General features: G+C 45.4%; 1 protein-coding gene across 1 annotated transcript in view; it reads right to left on the bottom strand.

The window, feature by feature from the left end:
* The window catches only part of RIPOR3 (RIPOR family member 3), a 53,867-nt gene that overhangs the window by 18,468 nt on the left and 14,615 nt on the right, over positions 1 to 20,784 (bottom strand). The window contains exons 4-12 of the mRNA XM_036751599.1: positions 18,455 to 18,478; positions 18,232 to 18,285; positions 16,511 to 16,660; positions 14,637 to 14,700; positions 13,750 to 13,793; positions 12,565 to 12,690; positions 11,155 to 11,300; positions 3,939 to 4,065; positions 1,136 to 1,750 (exon numbers count right to left, since the gene is read on the bottom strand). Coding sequence (XP_036607494.1) covers positions 1,136 to 1,750; positions 3,939 to 4,065; positions 11,155 to 11,300; positions 12,565 to 12,690; positions 13,750 to 13,793; positions 14,637 to 14,700; positions 16,511 to 16,660; positions 18,232 to 18,285; positions 18,455 to 18,478 — 1,350 coding nt within the window. The remainder of the gene's footprint in view (positions 1 to 1,135; positions 1,751 to 3,938; positions 4,066 to 11,154; positions 11,301 to 12,564; positions 12,691 to 13,749; positions 13,794 to 14,636; positions 14,701 to 16,510; positions 16,661 to 18,231; positions 18,286 to 18,454; positions 18,479 to 20,784) is intronic.

Below are 20,784 nucleotides of genomic sequence, written 5' to 3'. Positions count from 1 at the left end.
CTTTAATGTTTATTGGCTGATGCTCATTTAATCCCAATAACAACCCTATGAAGTAGATAAGGCAGAAATTATCATCCCCATTTTTCAGACAATGAAAATGAGGTTTATAGAGGGGGAAAATTACTTGCCCTGAGCCAATACGTGGCAAAGTCAAGGCTAAAATCTAAATCTCCTGATTCCTAGTCTGGGGTTATTTACAAGACTTGGGGTTAATCTGAGGTCTCAAAGTTACTTTATCCTTGAGAGATATTGGAATGGAGGGGAAATGGGCCAGCTAGGTGGCACAGCGGACAGAGCACCAAGCCTGGAGTTAGGAAGACCCGAGTTCAAATCTAACCTCGGGCACTTACTAGCTCTGCGACTTTGATCAAGTCACTTAACCCCATCTGTGCGGTTCCTCATCTGTAAAATGGGGGTGATAATAGCACCTGCTTCACAAACTGTGAGAACTAAACGAGATAATTGTAAAGCACAGTGCCTGACACACAATCAGCACTATATAGCGGGTGATGATGATAAGAAGAAAGTCAGGGTAGGAGAAAGTTCCCTAAATAAAAGGTCCCTGAGTGACCTCAGATAATTTCCCCCTTTGACTGAAAAGCCTTCGTCTTCCCCTTTCCCCGTGTCCTCATTCTTTAAAAATAAACTTAAGTTCCACTTTCTCCATGAAGCCTTCCCTAATCTTCCTCTGTCCTCAATGGATGGTCTCCCTTGGACCTCACATGGCCCCCTTTTTTTTTTTTAGTACTGTCTTTCCTTTATAAAATTTTTTTACTCTTTATTCTCAGTTCCAAATTCCCTCCTCTATCCCTTGCACACCGAGAAGGCAAGAAACATGATGCCCACCTAATGTACTTTCCGTGGACTACTTATACCCGTTTGTGTCCTATCTCCCAATAGACTATAGCTTCACGAGGACCGGAACCGTCCGCTTTGGCTGAATCCTGTATTCCCTCCCCTCCCCACCCCCCACAAGCCATGAGCACAATGTCCTATATGCAGTAGGTGTTTAATAAGTGTTTGTTGTTGAATGGAATGAGATAATGGGAGTGAAAAGTCTTTGGGTCCTTAAAACACTATATAAATATAAATTTATTAAAGCACTATATAAATTTATTAGGAGGACAAGTTATACCTTTAATCGATCCCTGAAGCAGAGCACCTGGTACTCTAGTTCCCGGAGCTGCGTCTGCCTAAGGTTCACCAATTTAAGCAGATCTAAAACCTCCTGCAGGAGTTTCTCCACAGACTGGCTCGTGCCATCCGTGGGTTCCTCGGGCTTCACTTTTCCCAGCTCCCCCAGATTCTGCTGGCTGTCAAACACCACGCCCTCCTGGAGCAATGAGCCTTGCTGCAGGCTGGGTCGGAGCAGCTTCGTTTGGTCACTGGCACCAAAGTTCAGCGGGCTAGGCCCCACCGCATGCCAGTCCCCAGCCCTTTGAGATGTCTTCGGGGACGCCCCATCCGAGCTCGGAGCCGAGGGTTCCCGTTGCTCCTCTTCTCTGGAAGCATCGGGACAAGGAACGAAGAGTGGGAACCCTGCATCTGAGGTGGAAGCTGAGGTCCCCGTCTCCGTCTCTCTGGGGTCGTCCGAGCTGAAAGAATCCACCTCGGTCATGTCGGGCTGCTCGGCGCTCTTCCCGCGAAGATGCACACCCAAGTCACTATCAGACGTGTAGCTCAACAAAGAGTGAGTGGGTGGGCTATTCCTCCGGCCCTCTGGCCCGTGCTGCGGCTGCTGGAAAAGAGACTGGGAGGGGGTGAATACAAGCTTCAGGAGCTACAGAAATGCTTCCTTGCACATCACTGCCTCTTAATCTCAACACCATAAATACATAACGGTGGAATATCTTACGTACCCCCCTTTGTTACAACTACTCTCTGAAGGGGTGACAGGACAATCCCAAGATGTGTAAATGGCTTCTGAACCGAAACAAAAACCACATTCTATCCTTTATGCTTATAAAGCTTATATCGTACTTAATGTCAAAGAACTGTGATTACATCAGAGTGGGTACTCCCTTGACAGATCACGACCCTCTTTGACTTTGGAGACACTACGATTTTCAAGAGGTCTGTCAGCGGACAAATTCGTCACTCTACAACCCCCTGGTGATGAGTGAGCCTCTCTGGACTTGGGAGGAGACATAAAGACCCTCCTCAGCTAGTGTTTGAGGCTTTATTGCTGCGTGAGTTTGCATTCCTCTGGCACAGGCTTGTAGCCCACAAGATACCAAGATAAGACAGTGGGTGGAGAGGAGTTTCCTATGGGTGTTCCATGTGGTAGCTCTCTATTAACTAGAATATCTGATTAACCAGAATATTCCATGTTGTGCCTCTGTGTGCTTTGTTCATAGTAGATACTAAATAAATGTTTGTTGAATTAATTAAACTCTCACCTCTCCCAGGTAACAATTTATTTCAAGTTTTATGTAGCTTGCAATTCATTTCCTAGCCTGCTATCCCAGGAGAAGGCATGTATAGAAAGACATCCCACTCAGCTAACATCTCCTGTTCCCTGAGTCAGGAGGTGAGCAGAAATTCCCAAATGGTTATTTTATGGGTTTTGTCTCCATAGTTTGTATTCCAAATTGAAATCACTCCAGGCTTCTTTCTTCCCACAAAGAAACCCACCACCTGATTTCTGTCAAGGTCTTTCGGCAAATGTTTAATCAGAAAGAGTGGATTTGCTTTAAGTCTGGCAGGCTGTGTGGGGAAGTCTGAAGGGGACGTTCCCAAGTGAAGGCAGGGGCATCGTTATCATCTGGACTGGACCAATTTTCTACTATAGCAGTTTTGTTATTGTCCCAGAAAGTAGAAGGAACCTAATTAAATGGAAGTCCACTAGTCAATCTGAGCTCTGATTCCAGCAAAGGTAAAGGGTAAAAGAAAAGACCAAATCATACAATCTGAGTAGAATAGATCCTTCAGGGTCATCTAGTTCAGCTCCCCACCTGGTGCAGAAAGACCTCCTACATAATCCCTGATGGTCACCCAGCTTCCACTGAAACACCGCCAACAACAGGGAACAGATCTCCTTATGAAGGAGCCCATTCCACTTAGGGACAGTTCTAATTATGAAGTTCTTCCTTGTATTAAATCCAAATATGACCAGCTCTAATTTGGCCACAATTGTTTTGTTTCTGCCCTCAGGGATGGAACATAACAGCAACATGGTTCAGTGAAAGTAGCACTAGACCGGACCTGGAATCAGAAGAACTTGAGTTCAAATCTAGCTTCAGACACCTACTAGGTTTGTGACCCTGGACAAGTCACTTAACCCTGACTGCCTACAAAATTAAATTAAAAAAAAAAGTAAGAAAGGAAACAGCGCAGGGTTTGAAGTCAGAGGATCTCAGTTCAAACTAGCTAGCTCCATCACCTTGTTGACCTTAGGCAATTGTCCCAAGTCTCAGTTTCTTTGTCTGTAAAGTGATGAGGCTGGACTAGAACAGGCCTGCACAACTTGCGGCCTTCAGGCTGCTTACAGCCCACATGCACGCCAAAGGACTTCAGGCAGCCCGAGAAAAAGGCAGAGGATGTTTTCTTCTACATTTTTTGCGGCTGCCCAAAATCCTTTGGCGGGTCGCAGGTTATGCAAGCCTAGACTAGAAGATCTCCAAGGATCTTTTCAGCTACAAATATATTATTCTATGATAAGGCTGTCTCCTTTTTTTCGTGCGATGAAAATAAAGGGAACTATCAAGACGAGAAACAGCACTGTGATAGTCTAAAAATGGGGTAAGGAAATACTAGGCTGGTAACACTGAACTCTCATCTTCTCCATCCTCTGGGCTCAGATGGACGCAGCTTCCCCACAGTTAGGATTGGGACTGGATTAAACCACTGCACTCATCAACCAGTACAGGGAAGTCATCCATTAGGGTACTGTGCTAGGTTGGGGGGAGGCAAGGAGAGAAATAGTCTCAAATACTCACAAGATAATACTTTTCCCTGAAGCTGGGGGTATTCGGAGGTGTCCAGTTATACAAGGAGCCTTTTCTGCTGCCCACAGAAAACTTGCTGATTCCAGGGGACACCAAGAAGCTCTCTGTGTCCAATGGGCTGGGAAGGCAGAAGAGAGAGGTCTGGGTGTTAGCCAAGCCTCAGGGACATCTCCCTTTGCAAAAAAATGAAATAAAATAAAATAAAAAAGACATTACTGGAATTTTAATGTTTCACAGAAATCCTCAACAGGCCCCTTTTCACTTATCTGTACCTGTGCTGTACTGGGGCCTTCCTCTAACATTGTTAGAGTACTGGTCTATCTCAGAGGTGTGATTACCAGATAATTAGGTCTTTTGGGGACATATGAGTGGTACAGTAGAGTGCCAGGTATAGAATGAGAAATAAACGTGGGGAATTTGTTTTTGCTCTACTGTGTGTATTTATTGAGTGGGGTTTTTTTTTTCCCTTTTTCAATAGTGACGAGGGTATGGGAGAGAAAAATCTATTTTTAAAAATTCATTAAAAATAAAATTTAATTATTTTTAAAAAGAAAGAAAAGCTTCTCTTTTGTGGTAACAAAGTAGCTACCCATGAACTGAGGAACAGCTAAATAAACTCGCACATGAAGTTAAAGGAATATTACCCTACCGTAAGAAACAATGCATGTGATGAATATAGAGAAATATGAGAAGACTTACACAAAGTGAATAAGAGCCAAGATTGCTGTCTCAAGGAGGGGGCAAGGGTGGGAAGGAGGTAGAGAATTTGGAACACAAATTTTTTTAAATGACTGTTAAAAAATTGTTTTACATGTAATTGGGAAATAGTTAAGACAATAAATAAAAGTGTATTTTAAAAAACAATTAAAATAGAAAGAACCACCACAAACAACTGAAAAATGAATGTTGCAAAATTACAAAAAAAAAAAAAAAAAGTTTGGCCCAAAGAGGAGACATAAAAAAATTCTCTTCTCTGCTTTGCAGAGGTGGGGAAGGGGTCATCCCATAGGTATAGAATATGATATATCGTTAGGACTTTTTGAATATATTCATTGGTTGTTTTTTTAAACCATGTAATAATATAATTTTTCATTATATGGCATGGCTCTCTGGGAGGGCAGAAAGGGAAAGATAAAGAGGAATATAGGTGATATAAAAACAAAATCTATCAATAAAAATTTTTTTTAAATGAAAAATGTAAAACTGCTACATCCATGCAAAGAAAAAATGCCAAGTAACAGAAGCTGGTGGTTCCATGAACAAACTTCTATGCTCACATACTTCTGTTTCATAGCAAACCCACACTGCCCCAGGCCCCATGCCAGCCAAGGTCAGGTCAATTCAGTACCAGGTCTTGGTTGGAAGATGAAAAATTACTGAGCCATGAGGCCATAGCCCCATGCTGACAAGAATCTGAAAAATCTAGACATGACGGGACAGCTAGGTGGCACCATGGATAGAGCACTGGCCCTGAAGTCAGGAGGACCTGAATTCAAATTGTGCCCTAGACACTTACTAGCTGTGTGACCCTGGACAAGTCACTTAACCCCAATTGCTCCCCCCCAAAAAATATAATAATCTGGACATGAAGAAGAGACTAACCCTCCACAGTGGGACGTGGGAAGAGGATAAAGCTAAACAACTCTCCCAACTGACCTGGGATGGGGAAAACATTTAGTTTGAACAAATATATCATAGTTGGAAACAGGCAACCCTTGATGCAAGAGCTGAGGCCACTAGTGGAAAAGAATAGAAAATAGAAGACCAGGGAGCAACCAGCCAGCTTTGTCACTTCCTTCTCTAGACCTCTCTTCTGTAAAACCAGGGGCTGGAATTAGATCAAGATTCTTAACCTGAGGTCCCTGGATGGATTCTGGTGGGGAAGGAGGGAAAAAATCCTTGAACTTAGATGGGAAAAAAAGAAATTATATCTTTATTTTCACTAACCTTTGATTTCCTTTTTAATCTTATGTATTTTATTTTGTGCATTTAAGAACTTTATCCAGGGCAGCTAAGTGGTGCAGTAAGTAGAGCACCAGCCTTGGAGTCAGGAGGACCTGAGTTCAAATCCAGTCTCAGACACTTGACACTTACTAGCTGTGTGACCTTGGACAAGTCACTTAACCCCAATTGCCCTGCCTTCCCCCCTCCAAAAAAAAAAGGGAAAAAAAAGAACTTTATTCTTATGAGTCCTTAGGCTTCACTAGAATGCCCATGGTCATTCTGTCAAAGAATGACACCTAAAAAAGGTTAGGAGAAATAATCATCTACATGAACCTTAGTTTCTCAACCTTCCAATTTCCCTAGTTTCCTTAGAGATTCATCTAAAGGCCCCAGTACCTGGGCACTAATCATACTCGAGTTTGAACTGCACGGTTACCTCTTCAACTTCTCTAGGTATCTGTCTCCGTGCCTCAAAGCACCAGCTCTGGCCTAGGCAGACCACCCCCTACTAGCATCAACCCTCCCCCTTGCCCCACCTTGATGTCTGCTTCCCTCTATCCTCTTTTAGTCCCTTCCCTCTATTCTTTTAAAGATGTCATCGCTTTTGGGGACCCCTGAAGCTCCTCCTCTGGGGAGTCAAGCTTTATAGACCCAGGCTTGTACTGAGTGACGCTGGGCAAGCTCCTTATCTCAAAAATAAACTGGAGAAGGTAATGGCAAATCACTCCAGTATCTTTGCAAAAAAAAAAAAAATCACCACCACCCCGAAATGGGGTCATAGAGATGACTGAAAAATGACTGAACAATTACTGACATGAAAGCAGACAGGCATTATGCCCTCCCAGAAAGGACTTCTAGTGTCATGGAATCTGTACCCCACACCCTCGCAAGAACACCCTCTACAACAGACTTGACAAGGCATCCTCAACTGAAAGCAACCCACAACCACGTTCTGCTTTGCAAGAGCCCTCCCAGCATCTGGGGCTTTTACATCAAGCCCAAATCAGCCTCTGTAGCTTCAATAGCTGCTGGTTTCTAGTTTGGCTTTCTAGGGCCAGGCAGACCAAGTGCCAGAGGCTATGCCTGGGATTACGGGGGGCATGGTGCCAGGGCAACACCTATGCTGGGCAGCAGGACTCTGCCTGGTGCTGCCAGGTACTGAGACCCACCCCCACCCCCCACTGAGAGAGAATAAAGAGCTGTCCAGGTGGTTCAGACTAGAGTACAACTGGTACCTGTCAATCCAGGAGTCTGGGCATCAGGGGCCTCTGCCTTTCTCGTCCCTGCTGAGCCTCCTCCAGCCCTGGACCACCCCCCAGGGCTCCAGTTCAAGGTCCATCTCCTCAGGATGCCTTCCTGGACACTGAAGCCCACCTCCGTCTCTCCCTATCTTGTCTGCACCCTTCCAAGGCTGCCTTGCAAATCAAGCAACAAGCACACAACTGTTCCTTTTCAAAACCCTGGCACTCTGCTAGGCACTAGTGGTATAAAGACAAAATTGAAACTGTCTCTGCCTTCAAGGAGCTTATATTCTAACAGGGAGACAATGCAAGCATCACTAGATACATACAAAGCAGACACCATTCAAGGTATATAGTGGGGGAGAAGGCATTAGTACGTGGGGTGGGAGGTGAGATGGAGACAGGAAAGGCCTCTCTCAGAAGGTAGCTGACAGAGCTCAATCTTGAGGGAAGCCAGGGATTCCAAGAGTGAAAGTGACGGAGGAAGGAGTGCTCCGGGCCAGTGAAGAAGCATGAAGACGGGACATGGAGCACATGTGAAGGAGGCTTGGACCTCGGTGCCAGCCGATGACTAATGTGCAAGGAAATTAAGCTATAGAAAACTGATAGAAGTGATAAAGCAAAAAGAAAAAATGGGGGGGATGCCATAAAATATAGCAGTGCTTAAAAATGCCTACTGGACAATGAAAAGCTGCTGGGGCAGCTTTTACCAAATGATGAGGAAGGAAGACAAAGAAGAAGGGGTCAGAGCCACAACTGTCTCAACCAGTATGGGGAAGGATAAATGTTTAGTGTGAGTGGGGAAGGTGCAACATCCAACAGCAGAATAAAAAATATATACAACGCCCACCATTTGGGCAAATCATCTCTAAGTGAACCAGTTTGCTCTTCTGTAAAATGAAGGAGTTGGTCAGGGTGAGCTCAGCCTGCTTTCTTGGGTGTGGATAGAATGATGGGCTTGGAGTCAGGAAGACCTGAATTCAAATCCAGCCTCAGACACTTACTAGCTGTGTGACCTTGAGCAAGTTGATTATAACCTCTGTTTGCCTTAATCCAGCTGGAGAAGAAAATGCCAAACCACTCCAGCATCTTTGCCAAGAAAGCCCCATAGTTTGTGGTCCATATGGTTCTATCCACTTTTCCAGGTCACCTATTCAGAATGCAGGCAGGTATTAGGAGAAAAGCTCTCCCTCATGGGGGAGAGAGGAGGATGGTTTCCAGCCCTTTTTCCCCTAAAAAGAAATAAATCCCGTAAAGAATCAGCAGCTGCTCAGGAGAGTAAATGCCAGGTGTAGCCACTCCTTGCCCTCCCATAATTGGCAGCTAGGGTGATGTCCGTGTTCCTGAATCACCACGGCAGGTGCAGCTGCTACAGCAGGGGATGAGACAAGGGGCCACAGCCACACCCAAGAAAGCAGGCTGAGATGGGGATGACGCTCCCCCCGATCCACTCCTCCGGCTGCCGTCCCATGCGAACTGCAAAGCTCCAGCCCAAGGCAGCTCTCCATCTCTTACTCTGCACAGATGCTTTTGAGATTTTATTAAATCTCTTGACCACAGCACCTGGACCCTGGATCCAATGAATACCCACTTCTATTAGGACTTGTGCATTAATCCATGATCTCAGACAAACCTTTTAACTTCTCTTGGCCCCAGTTCCCTCATCGATGAGATGAAAGGGTCAAACGGAATAATAACTAGCATTTATGTAGTACTTTAAGGTTTGCAAAGTGCTTTCCAAACGCCTCGTTTGATCCTTACAACCACCACGAGAGGGAAGTGCTGTCATCTCCACTGTACAGATGAGGAAACTGAGGCAGACAGATGGAGTGACTTGCCCAGGATCACAGCCAGTCAGTGTCTGAGACCAGATTTGAGCTCAGGTCTTCCCAAGTTCCTTCCTGAGCACCTAGCCACCTATAACCAAATCATCTCTAAGGCCCCAGCCAACTCTAAATTCTGTTATTCCCCAACCTTTCTCATGCCCAGGGCTGCGCCCTCTTCACCATGATGCTAAGGTTTGCAAAGAAGCACGTCAGATGTTATTTGATCCTGACAACAACCCTATGAAGTGCTGTCACCGCACCCATTTTACAGATGAGGAAACGAAGCTGAAAGAGGTCAACACTACAAGGACCAGATTCATTGACTGACCCCAAAATTTGCTTAGTCCTGCAAGGTATTCTTAAATTCCTGTCCTTCTATTAAGAAACTTGCCCATGGTTACCCAGCTAGTTTGTTTGAGACAGGATTTGAATTCAGGTCTTTCCAAATCCAACTCTCTATCCACAAACAAAATGCCTCAAGAAGCATTAGGTCTTTTGTAAATAGGAGATATTTGCGTAAGATCTTGGAAGGGAGCAGGAAAGAGAAAGATGGCAGTGGACCTGCTCCTAACTTCTCTCTATGTGACCTTAGGCAAGTAGTAACTTTTCTCCACACTTCAGTTTCTTCATCTGCAAACTGACAGGGTTAAATTAAAATGATCACAGACAGTGGGGCATCTAATCCAACCCATTCCCGAACAGGAATCCTTTACACAGCAACCATAGCTGTCATCTACCTTCTGCCTAATGAGCTGCAGTGATGGAGAGCCACTACCTCCCAAAGCAGACCTGGAATTTTAGGAATTTTCTCCTCCTGTGAAGCCAGAAAACAAACCAGAACAACCACCTTGTGATTTCCACCCCTTGGTTCTAGTTCCACTAGAACCAAGCAGAAGACTGGTCCCTCCTTCTTCACACCTGCCCTTCAAGTATTTGGAGATGAACTACCGCATATATCTCTGGCTGAAATATCCCCACGCACAAAAGCTTTGTATGGCCTGGCCTCTCGTCTCTTCACTGTCCTGGCTGAGATTTCCCAGGACAAGCTCCAGCTTATCAATGACACTTCTGAAATGTGGCACCCCAAATGAAAAGAACCCAAGTACAATGGGACTCTCCTGGATGCAGGAATACTGGACGCTGCCTCTCAGTACGCCCCACAATCACATTTGTGTTGGCCTTTCACCTTTGACTCCAACTGACCTTGCAATCTACAGGACTTCCAGATTTTCCCCCATGATATGCCTCCCCTTCCTGGGACTTCTCCATCTAACCAGAGACCTCTAAAACAGAAGCTAAAAATAGTAGAGTCCCTTTCCTGCTCTTAGACCTTATAACTATGTCCAGGCTGAGACAGAGCAAGCACTTTCTTCACCAACCTGTGGTAAGAACATCAAGTAACCATCTTTGTCTATGGGGACTGAGCCAGGCCCAGCTAGACACAGGAGGGCTAGCTTCACTTAGGAGAAAAAACATCTCTTTCCCCAGCAGGAAAGGGTAGTAAAGATTGAGCAGCAAATTACCAAAAACAGACACACAGACACAGACACATACACGACACCAGAATGTCTTTTTTGGGTTGTTTTTAAAGTATGTTGGGTCAGGTCTAGCCTGACCTTTGCCTTTTCATATCAGTTGTGAATAAGTGGCTGAAATTCTGGGGGCAGGAAGACAGAGAGAATGAGAGATTTTTCCTTCTTTCATCCCATCCTTTGTAACCCATTCCTGAAAGTTATTGCCCCTGCCCAGAGTGGAACCATCCCACAGTCTTTCAACTGCAGCAGATGAGGCTGGGGCTAGTTGGCCAAGGCTGGAATCCCATGCTCTTCTGCCCAAAGTGGAACAGGCTGGGAGATGGGGCAGATGTGCCACCCACTCACCCATCCCCATCAACAGAGCCATTCACATCAGAAGGTGTCTCCCCCCAGAGTAAACGGCAGGTAGTGCTGCTATGTGTGACAGGGCCACGGTGGGGAGCCACCAAAGCCCATCAGAGGCACAGGGCTGAAAGATTTCAGAATCCTTTTGAGGCTGGTACCTTGGGGTCCAAGGAAGTTCACGTAGAAAGATTTTAGTTCAAGGAGTCCATTCTGTGGACAGACAGAGGCCTTCAGTTTCCTTCTCAGGGGCCATCATGAATTTCAAGGACTCTTTTGTGGGGATGATGGAGTCCGGGGTGGGAGAAGTTATACTCACTTCCAGGTAACTTCCAGCTGTAACTTAATGGTCCCCAGTTCTGTGATGTCCACAACGATGGTCTGCGGCCGAGCAGTGAAGAAGTCCTCAAGGTCACAGGTCACTGTACCAACCAGCAGTGTAGACAGACCTCGAAGCTCCATGACCTGGAAGGGAGACCCACCAGCCCTAGTCCCTTGGCACACTCCCAGAAATGGTTGGGACTGAGCAGCAGATCAAGAACCCACATGCGAGAGAGCAGGAAGGGTGACCTGGATCCAGCCCCTGGGGATCCCACTCCCAACTACGTGCTGCCAAATCCAAGAGTCCTTCACTCCTATGTCTTACTTGCTACACATCTATTTATGTACAAAACATTAGGAAAGTTTAAGAAATATTCAAACACTATTCTTAAAGCATCTATAACCTAATAAATGGGCAGGGGGGGAGGCGTGGTGAAGAGTGTACCTAAATAGCTCCAATACAAGGGAGAATATGAGAGGTGCAAACTAGAGATCCAAAGAGAGATAAAAGAGAGAATTTCAGCTTGTAGAAGAAGGAAAGATATCAGGGAAGGCTTCCTGGAAGAGGTGATATCCAACTCAGGCCCTGAAGGAAAGGAAAGACTTCCGAAGGAAAACAGGAACAGAGTAGCCCAAGGCATGTAGAACCTACAAAAGCAAATAGTAGAAGATAAGAAAAGTAAGGTTAGAGCCAAATCAGGAGAAGTCCTCAGATGCCAAAATTGGGAATTTATGCCAGTTTGGGACAATTAATAGGGTTGTAAGGAAAGTGTTTTGCCAAGCTTCAAATACTGTGTAAGCGTAGTTTATTATTTTTATTAGGTCACGGAAGTTTTTTTTTTTTAGTTGAAATAACATGACCACAGCAGTACATAGGAAAGATGGCTTGTCAGGAAGTTGTGAAGGAAATTAGAGAAGAAAAAGACTGAAGTCAGGAAAAGCAGCCTGGAAGAGGTTGTGGAGTCAAACCCTCCCATTTTACAGATAAGAAAACTGAGACCCAGAGAGATTCAGTGAGTCATATACGGTCGTACAACAGCTAGTAAATGTCTGAAGCGGGCATTCTAGTACAGAAAGGAAGAGATACAAGGCCCACACCAGGGTGGTGGCAGTTGGGCCATGCTGGAAGCTCTGGACCTTGGCACCTGAGCAGATGTATTGATTCCCATTCTTTCCAAAGACAGTTCAGACCATGGTCCACGAAAGCTCTAGAAGTTGCCTCTTTGGTTACTTGTGCCATACCAAAGGCCAAGGAGTCTCCTGACAGATAGGCATAGACACCACAGGAAAAAAGAGAAGCTACGATGCTGGGAAACAGAGGCCTTATCTGTGAATTCATAAGGCAGACAACCAGGGGGCTCACCAGTCCTAGGGACCCTCCTCCTTTCTCCTGCAGGATCAGCCTTACCTTGATTTCAAAGTGCTCATGGAGGGTGGGGATGAACACCTTCTCTTCCTCATCCCAGGTCTGGCTGTCATCGGTCTCAATCTTGCCTTTAAGCTTCCACCTCTGGCGACCCAGGCGGAGAAATACCTGAGGGTCAGAGGAGCAGAGAAAGAGCCGTGTCAGCGCCTTTTCTGATTTGTCCTTGAAGTGGTTAAAGAGCTCCAAGCTGGAAACAACCTCCCCAAAAAGAACAATGTATATAATGACAACACCATAAACACAAACAACTTGAAAGCCTTAAGAATTCTGAGCAATGCAATGACCCGTCCCGATTCCAGAGGACCAGTGACGATCTATGCTCCCCAGCTTCCAACCTCGAGGTGATGGACTCAAGGAACAGAATGACATTTTCATCTATGGCTAATGGGCAAATTTGTCTTGCTTGACTCTGCATATTTTTTATAAGAGCTTTGTTTTTCTTCTTAATTAGAAATAATGAGAGAGAAAGAAAATAAATATTTATTCACTGAGGAAAAAAAAATCTTAACGACTGCCCAGGAGAGAGGAAAACATAACGTCGAGTATGCTGAAAAGTTCCAGGTGCCACCTCTTAGGAATGACGTGGGAGAGATACAAACCTGTGTTATCTGGAAGACTGGAAAAAAGGAGACTTGAAGGGCAACTACATGAAGGGCAGTCATACAGACGAAGAATTCTGTGTTGCCCAGAAGGCAGAACTGGAAATGAGTAGAAGTTGCAGAGGCAGAGTTCAGATTGACAAGGAGAAGCTAACAATTAAAATGATCCCAAAGCAGGATCAGCTGTTCCAGGAGGTTGTTGGTTCCCCATTGCTGAAGGTCTTTACATGCTGGTTGGATGACCATCTTTGGAGAGCATCATTAAGGGAATTCCTGCTCAGGCATGGGTTGGACTAGATAGCCTCTGAGGTCCCTTTCACCTCCAAGATCCTATGACTCCCACCAGCATTTCTACCAGTGTCTGCTGAAGTCTAAAAATAAAAACCAGAGCTAGGGTTGGTCTTTCCCCATTCTTGTGACAAGCTGCTCTCTTAAGAGAGTTGAGCATCTGGACTATATGAACAACTAGGAAAACATCCATATGGTCAAATGACTCCTTAGGTGGAGGAGAACAGTCTTTGAGTTAGTCACCTAAGCAAACAGGTTACTTACTTTGTCCTCTACCTACCTCATATTGATCTCCTGGACATAGCCGTGCATAGCCCACCAGCCCTGGAAGACAAATATTCACATGTTAGCCCCCTTCCTCAAGTGAGTGTTCTCCTACCACCCCTTCTAGCCACTAACTAGCACTATGACCTCAGGTAAGTCACCCCTCTCTGGGCCTCAGTTCCCTCATTTATAAAAGGTTCCTTCTGGGAGCAAAAGAGGGGGAGCTCCGAGAAATGGCCAGCAAAACAGTCCCAGGCACCAGAGGAATAGCCAATTTTAAGAACTTTCCCAACATATTATTATAAACAAGGACAAATCAAAAACAGCTCATGTTTTTCAACCCAGCCTCATGTAGTAGAGTAGAAGGTCAACCAGGTCATCCCAGAGATTCAACCCACAGGACTCCCAACAAGAATCACAGCCAAAGAAGAAAAAAAAAAAAATAGACAGCCTCTCCTCCCAATTAGTTCCAGGCAAAGCTTCCACAGACACCAAAACAAAGCTAGAAGGTAAAGACAAGAAGCCCAAGAGAGAAGGAAATGGGTGATTTGCTGAAAAGTCCTAGGGAAAGTCAACTGCAGTCTGCTATGGATTCTCCAGTGTGCCATGCTGGCTCCTTTGTGGAACCTGGAACCCAGGCACTTGCTCATCTGGAGTAGATGGTACTGTGGTAGGCAAATTCCCATCAAGGCAAACTAACAGAGTTCCCAGGACAGGACTTGTGGGTGGTTGCTAGGCATTCAGGACATTGTAGCTTCCCCCCATCCCAGAAGTTCCCCCTCCTAGTCACCCAACCAACCCCTGGTGAGCCTGACTCAGTATGCCAACTAAGAACATCTAGTGGTGGGGTGGGGAATGTGAGCTTCTACCTTAATCCTATCCTGAAGAACTGCACCTAGTTACCTTTCATCTTGACGTGAAACTCCCCCAGGTGCACTTCCAGGGCCCCTTCAATCAAACACATGTCCTGCAAAGCCCCACAAGGCACCAAGTCATCAGGCTGCCCATCTCTGTTCCTTTGCCACCACCGCCCCCACCCAAGGCTCTGAAATAACACACCCTTCCCCATCCCACCCCAACACCCCGCTGGGAAATGACTGGAGCTTGCCAGGACATCACCACACCAGAAATATTACAGGCATCCACCACTGCCTCTAGCCTCCCTCTGGTTAAGTCTGGGACAATGAGAACACTAGGGAGGGTTGAATTCCAAGAAGGGAAATGAAAATTTTTTCTCTTTCTTTAAAAAAAAAAAAAATGTCTTCTCTGTTTGCTCACAGGCACACCCAGAAGCAGCAAGTTATGTGGAGAAAAGCACCTTAAGGTACCTTAAGAACACGGAAGGAAAGAAGAGAATGGAATGAGCATTTATGTAGCGCCTACTGTGTGTCAGGCACTGGGCTAAGCACTTTACAACTATCGTGCCATTTGGTCCTCCCAGCTATCCTGGGAGGTAGAAGCAATCTTTTTTTTTGTTGTTTTGTTTTTATTTTAGGAAACTCAGCCAGAGGTCAAGTTACTGGCCCAGAGTCACACAGCTAGTAAATGCCTAAGGCTGGATCGGAACTTGGATCTTCCTGATTCCAGACCCAGTGTTCTATCTATTGTGTCACCAGTTGCCTCTACAGAGAGCTGAGTCAGTACAAATTTAACATGAAATAAGTTTCTACACAAAGGACCTCCTGGACTACTCGTTACACCCCCAACACACCTGGTATCTTTCTATCCCTTATACCTTGGCTTTTATTATTCCCTATGCCTGGAATGCCCTACCTACACTTCCTTCCCTCCCTATCTTACCCACTGCTATCCTTCCTGTCCTTCAATGCCCAGCTCAGATGCTACCTCCTCCATGATGCCTCCTCTGATTGCCCAACTGGGAGTAACCTCAGTCTTATTGCCCCTCCTAGAACTAATGAGAAGAAAAGGGAAAAGATTATATAATATATACACATAGCATGGCAAGGAGCATGAAGGAGACAGAAGGAACCAGGGAATGATAGAATACTACTGTGTTATAAGATATGAGTAGGACAGTTTCAGGAAAACCTGGGAAGACTTATATGAATTGATACAAAGTGAAGTGAGCAGAACCAAGATAACATTGTACACATTAACAGCAATATCGTAAGGATGGTTAACTGTGAAAGACTCAACTACTCTGATCAAGACAATTCCAAAGGATCCATGATGAAAAATGCTATCTACCATCAGAGAGAGAATGGATGAACCTCTGAAAGCAAATTGAAGCATATTTTAAAAATTTTCTTTTTCTTTGATTGTGAAGAAAGAAAGTAAGGGGCGGGGAGGGAAGGGAGGTTCTGTGAAAATTTGGGAGTAGGAAAAGATTATTTTCACAACCAGGGATTAGGGGCACATGAAGGGGAAAAAAAAAGACATCCCCCTTACCTTCAACCTCCCCCATGCCTACCACAGGGCACTTAATATTTGTTGAATGACTCAGGGGCCTTTTCCCACAGACTGATTCTAGAGCCAGAAATATAGCCCATGTCAAAGAATTCAAGTCACAGAATTAGTATGTGGCAGATTGCGGGTGGGGAGGAGGCAGTTTCACTTGACACTGTAAGGACATAGGAACTCAGATCATTTCATCTCACTGAAACAACAACTCTGTGGGCAGTTTGTCTAACAACTTCCCGATTTCCATTTTTCTGGGCATTAGGGATCACTCCCTTTTTTTTTTACAAACCCTAATATCTTGGAGAGGGGCCTCCTGAAAAGAGTAGGCTTCCTCCCTCTCTGCCTTTATCCCCTACCTCAGTACACTCCTGGAGGTTTCGGTACAGCTCCACCAGACTCTCCCGGGAAGCCTTTGTCAAAGGGGACAGAGAAAAGGCCTGGCGCATGTTGGAGGCACCATCTCGCAGCCGACACTGGATACAGTAATCTTCATAGAGCTCTTCCACCTAAGAGGATGTGTATATATATCTATATACACACACACACACACACACACACACACACACACAGGATTTTCCCCTCTCCATTCCCCCCAAATTTCTAGTCTTTTAGAGTCTAGATCAAAAGCTAGGAACAGGTGTCTTTGCTATCATCACAGAAAAAGGTGGGGGTCGACACTGTACCTAGGAGATGGTATGTATCTGCCCGTCTGAAGGGAACTTAGTGCAGGAGTCAAGACACCTGGGCTCTACTAACCAGCTCTGGGACCTGGGGAAAGGTATAGGATTTAAAAGGTGGGGGAGAGGAAAGGAAAGGAAAGGAAGGAAATCAAACTTGTCCTCTTCTCCCCTTTCCCCTATCTTAGAGGAGAAAATTTGATACTCGGAAAAGGGAAACATCTTGTCTAATGGCATATAATAAAGTACAAACTTGGGACTCAAACCTAGGCCCTCTGACTTTAAATACGATGTTCTCTCTCCTAGATTACGGCATCAATTCACTTTGCCCAAGTCTCAGTTTCTTTATTTGTCAAATGGAGGGTCTCTGCCCTGCCTACTTCACAGAGATGAAAGGATCAGCTAAGATACTGAATGGGAAACCAGTTAGTAAATGTGAAGCACAAAATGTAAGGGACTATTCTTACTATCAAGATCTACCCAGGCCAAGAAGTTTGCTCTATAAACTCAAGTGAGTTCCTACACCACACCTTCAGACAGGAACATGGAAGCCGTTAACAGTTCTTCCAACATCTAGAACATGGCTCTAGACTAGATTACCATTTTAAAAACTAAAGATATTTTCATTAGAGACCTCAAATAACCAGGGACTTTCTCCATATAAGAGGGTGGAGGTTTGAGGCAAGTTCTCTCCCAGGCTCCCAATTCCCTGCCTTAGCCCACATCACTCTCTCTCTCTCTCTCTCTCTCTCTCACACACACACACACACACACACACACACAGAGCTAAAAATCATAGCTTTCTCCAGCCAGGCAGGCTTGACTACTCCCAGAGAGACAGCCAAGGTGGAAAGACTTCAACGGGCCTGTCTCCAGTGCATTCCACGTCATTGCCAGAATCCACATGTTCTTTCAACACTCCCAGGCAGGGGAGGCATGCTGGTGTCTCAGAGAGCAGCTCTTTCCCTGATGGGCAATTCATGCTTACAGCCCTGTCTCCATCGAGGTCCCTCCCTCCAGTCCCAAACAAAGCCACTCTGAGGCTACAAGACTAAGCAGACAGCATCTGGCAACCAGGCTACCTAGAAGCTTCAAATACCCCCACCCTGCTCCACAGGCGTGCTACATAGGAACTCATTCCAAGAAAGCAAGCAGCCTGATGATGAGCACATCTAGCTAGTCAACTCCAAAGAGCTGGTCTAAGGAGAGGGGACACCTGCATGCATCAGAGTCCCAGGCTTTGGGAGGCAGAGCTGGCCTAGATCATCTGGGCAATGTCAAACCAAGAACTTCCCCGGGGAAGCCAACAGGAGCTGGCCCTTAAGTCACTGCCATCCGTATAGATCTGGGAGGACCTAGGACTGCCTCCCCACTCACCCAATCTCCCCAAGGAGCCTGACCTTGCTGATGTGGAATTCCATCTTCCGAATATGCCTTTCCACCGAGCGCGTTTGCTTTCAAGGAGGAGAGAAAAAATAACCTCAGTTGTGCTTTGCCAGCCATCAGTGGCTTCTACCCCAAATGCCTTACAACCCCAGTTCTACACACACACACACACATGTTCCATACCCTCCCCTTCCCCATGCTACTTTTCCAAGTCAGACAAGAAACAGTTACACTTACCTTATCCAAGTCATAGTAGAATGCCTGTAAAAGAAAAGACCTCTCATTATAAAGCATGCTACCCAAGGCCCTATCAGACAGCGGTTTGTTTTGAGAATACATGGAAGCAGGGACCTAGATCCTCCAAGATACCTCCTCTTCAGGACTATTTCATGGGGGCCATCTTCAGTCATCCTGCTCTATATCTGGCCACTTGGACCCAGACGGCTCCAAAGGAGAAAGAGGCTGGTGACTTTGCACAGCCCTGCCTCACTTAAATCCAATTCACTTGCAAGCCATAGCATTACCTCCTTGATGGTCTTCTTCAAGAACAAAGGACGAAACGACAACTATTTCATGATTTTGCTGGTTTCAGGATGGAATTTTTTTTAATAGTATGCCCTTTGAGGGCCCCCCAAAATCTAAATCTACAAAATACAGTCAGGGTGGGCAGGGAATAGAATTCCTCTGTGTTTAAGTGTCTATTTTATACTGATGTTCGACAGAGGCTGAAGAGACCAGGGAAGACGGGAAACGAAGTCAGAGCACTACAGTGAGGAAGCTCTACCAGAAATCAAGATTAAACATCTCTGAAACATTAATGTCACTGAGAAAGATGGATCAGATTCATAGCAACTTGTCAGGAGCACATCTATCATGCAAAGTGGGAGGAGGAGTTTGACATCGAAGAAAGAGCCCCAGACTAGGAGGTGGGGCACCCAAGTGCCAGGTGGCATCCTTCCACTAATTTATTGTGTGACGTCGAACAAGTCAATTCCCTTAGCCTGTTTCCACATCTGTGGAACAAGGATGATTCCTGTCTGCACAGGGTTGTTTGATGCTTAAAATTCCAGACCCAAAGAAGGCAGGGTGGCATCATACTAGACCACCAATGGTCAGGATACTAGCTGCATGGCTGGGGGCAAATAAGTCACTTGTCCTCTCTGACACTCACCTTCTTCACTCAACTGTAAAACGGAAATAATATTCAGAAGACTTAGCTGCCTTGCAAGGTTGCCCTGGAGTTTGAATGAGTGCATATGTAAAATGCTTGGTAAGCTTCAAGGTGCTACATAAATGTCAGCTATTAAATGGACACAGAATGGTCATATATGTATGATAATGGTTGTGAAGGCGCTTTGCACAGGGTGTTATAGTTTACAAACGTTAAGGGATTGTTACTGTTACAAGTGGTGTTATAATGCGCTATTCTATAATCAGGGTTCGGCCTCAGAACTCGAGGAGGAGCGGGGTATAGAGAAGTTTGCCAGTTCCTCATATAACCATGTGTAGGCCTGGCTCTGACTGCCTTGTTTTATATGGGGCGGGGGGGGGGGGGTATCAGGGACTATGTGGTATTGATTTCTCTTCCCACTGAGCTAGCCAGGGGAGAAAGCCTAATTTAATAGGTCTGGTTTACAAATGTGTTCCCAGCTAAACTGCAAAAGCTGCCTGATTTTTAAGAGCCCACGGGGAAGGGCAAAGCCCAGCCCCGCCCACCCAATTGGGTCAGAAATACAAGAGAAATTAATCAACATTTATTAAGAGCCTACTATGTGCCAGGCACAGTGCCAAGCAAAGAGGCAAAAAGACCATCCTTGCCCTCAGGGAGCTTATAATCTGATGGGGGAGACAAAAACAAATCTATACAAAGAAAGCTACAAATAGGATACCCAAAAATAATTAACACAGGAAAGGCACTTAGAGACTAGGCAGCTCAACCTCCTTGTTTTACAAGACTGGGAAATAGATGTCTATTACATTAAGTAACCTGCCCAATGTCTTTTTGTTTTTGTTTTTTTGTGAGGGGAAGGCAAGGCAATTGGGGTTAAGTGACTTGCCCAAGGTCACACAGCTAGTAAGTGTCTGAGGCTGCATTTGAACTCAGGTCCTTCCAACTCCAGTGCCAGTGCTTAACCTGCCCGTTGTCACAGGTAACAATCAACAGAACAAGGATTCAAATCTAAACCATAGACCACAGGTTTAGAGCTCGAAGGGGATGTCAGAAGTCATCTAGTACAACTCCCTCATTTTTACAAATTTTACTGGAAATCAAGTCGGCCCAGAGAATTCAAGTGACTTGCCAAAGGTCAAAGAGGCAGGAGGCAGGATTTGAACCCAGGTCCTCTGAATCCAGAATCAGTGCTCTCTTTCCCCTTTACTATATTGCCTTTTGACTTCAAATCCAGTGGCTCTTCAAAAAAAAAAAAAAACCACACCTTTGAAATCCAGAATATCTTTGTGTTGTGACATAACTTTTCATTTGGTACTTTTGATTTTTTTGGCTTTCCTAGGCCTGTTTCTGGGAAGAATATTGAGGAAATCAGCTCCCTGGTGGGCTCTCCCTCCTC

This window comes from Trichosurus vulpecula, chromosome 3 (genome assembly GCF_011100635.1).
Source record: "Trichosurus vulpecula isolate mTriVul1 chromosome 3, mTriVul1.pri, whole genome shotgun sequence".
NCBI classification, from domain to species: Eukaryota; Metazoa; Chordata; class Mammalia; order Diprotodontia; family Phalangeridae; genus Trichosurus; species Trichosurus vulpecula.
The sequence above is the reverse complement of the archived record's forward strand: the minus strand, read 5'-3'. Positions and strand labels throughout refer to the sequence as shown.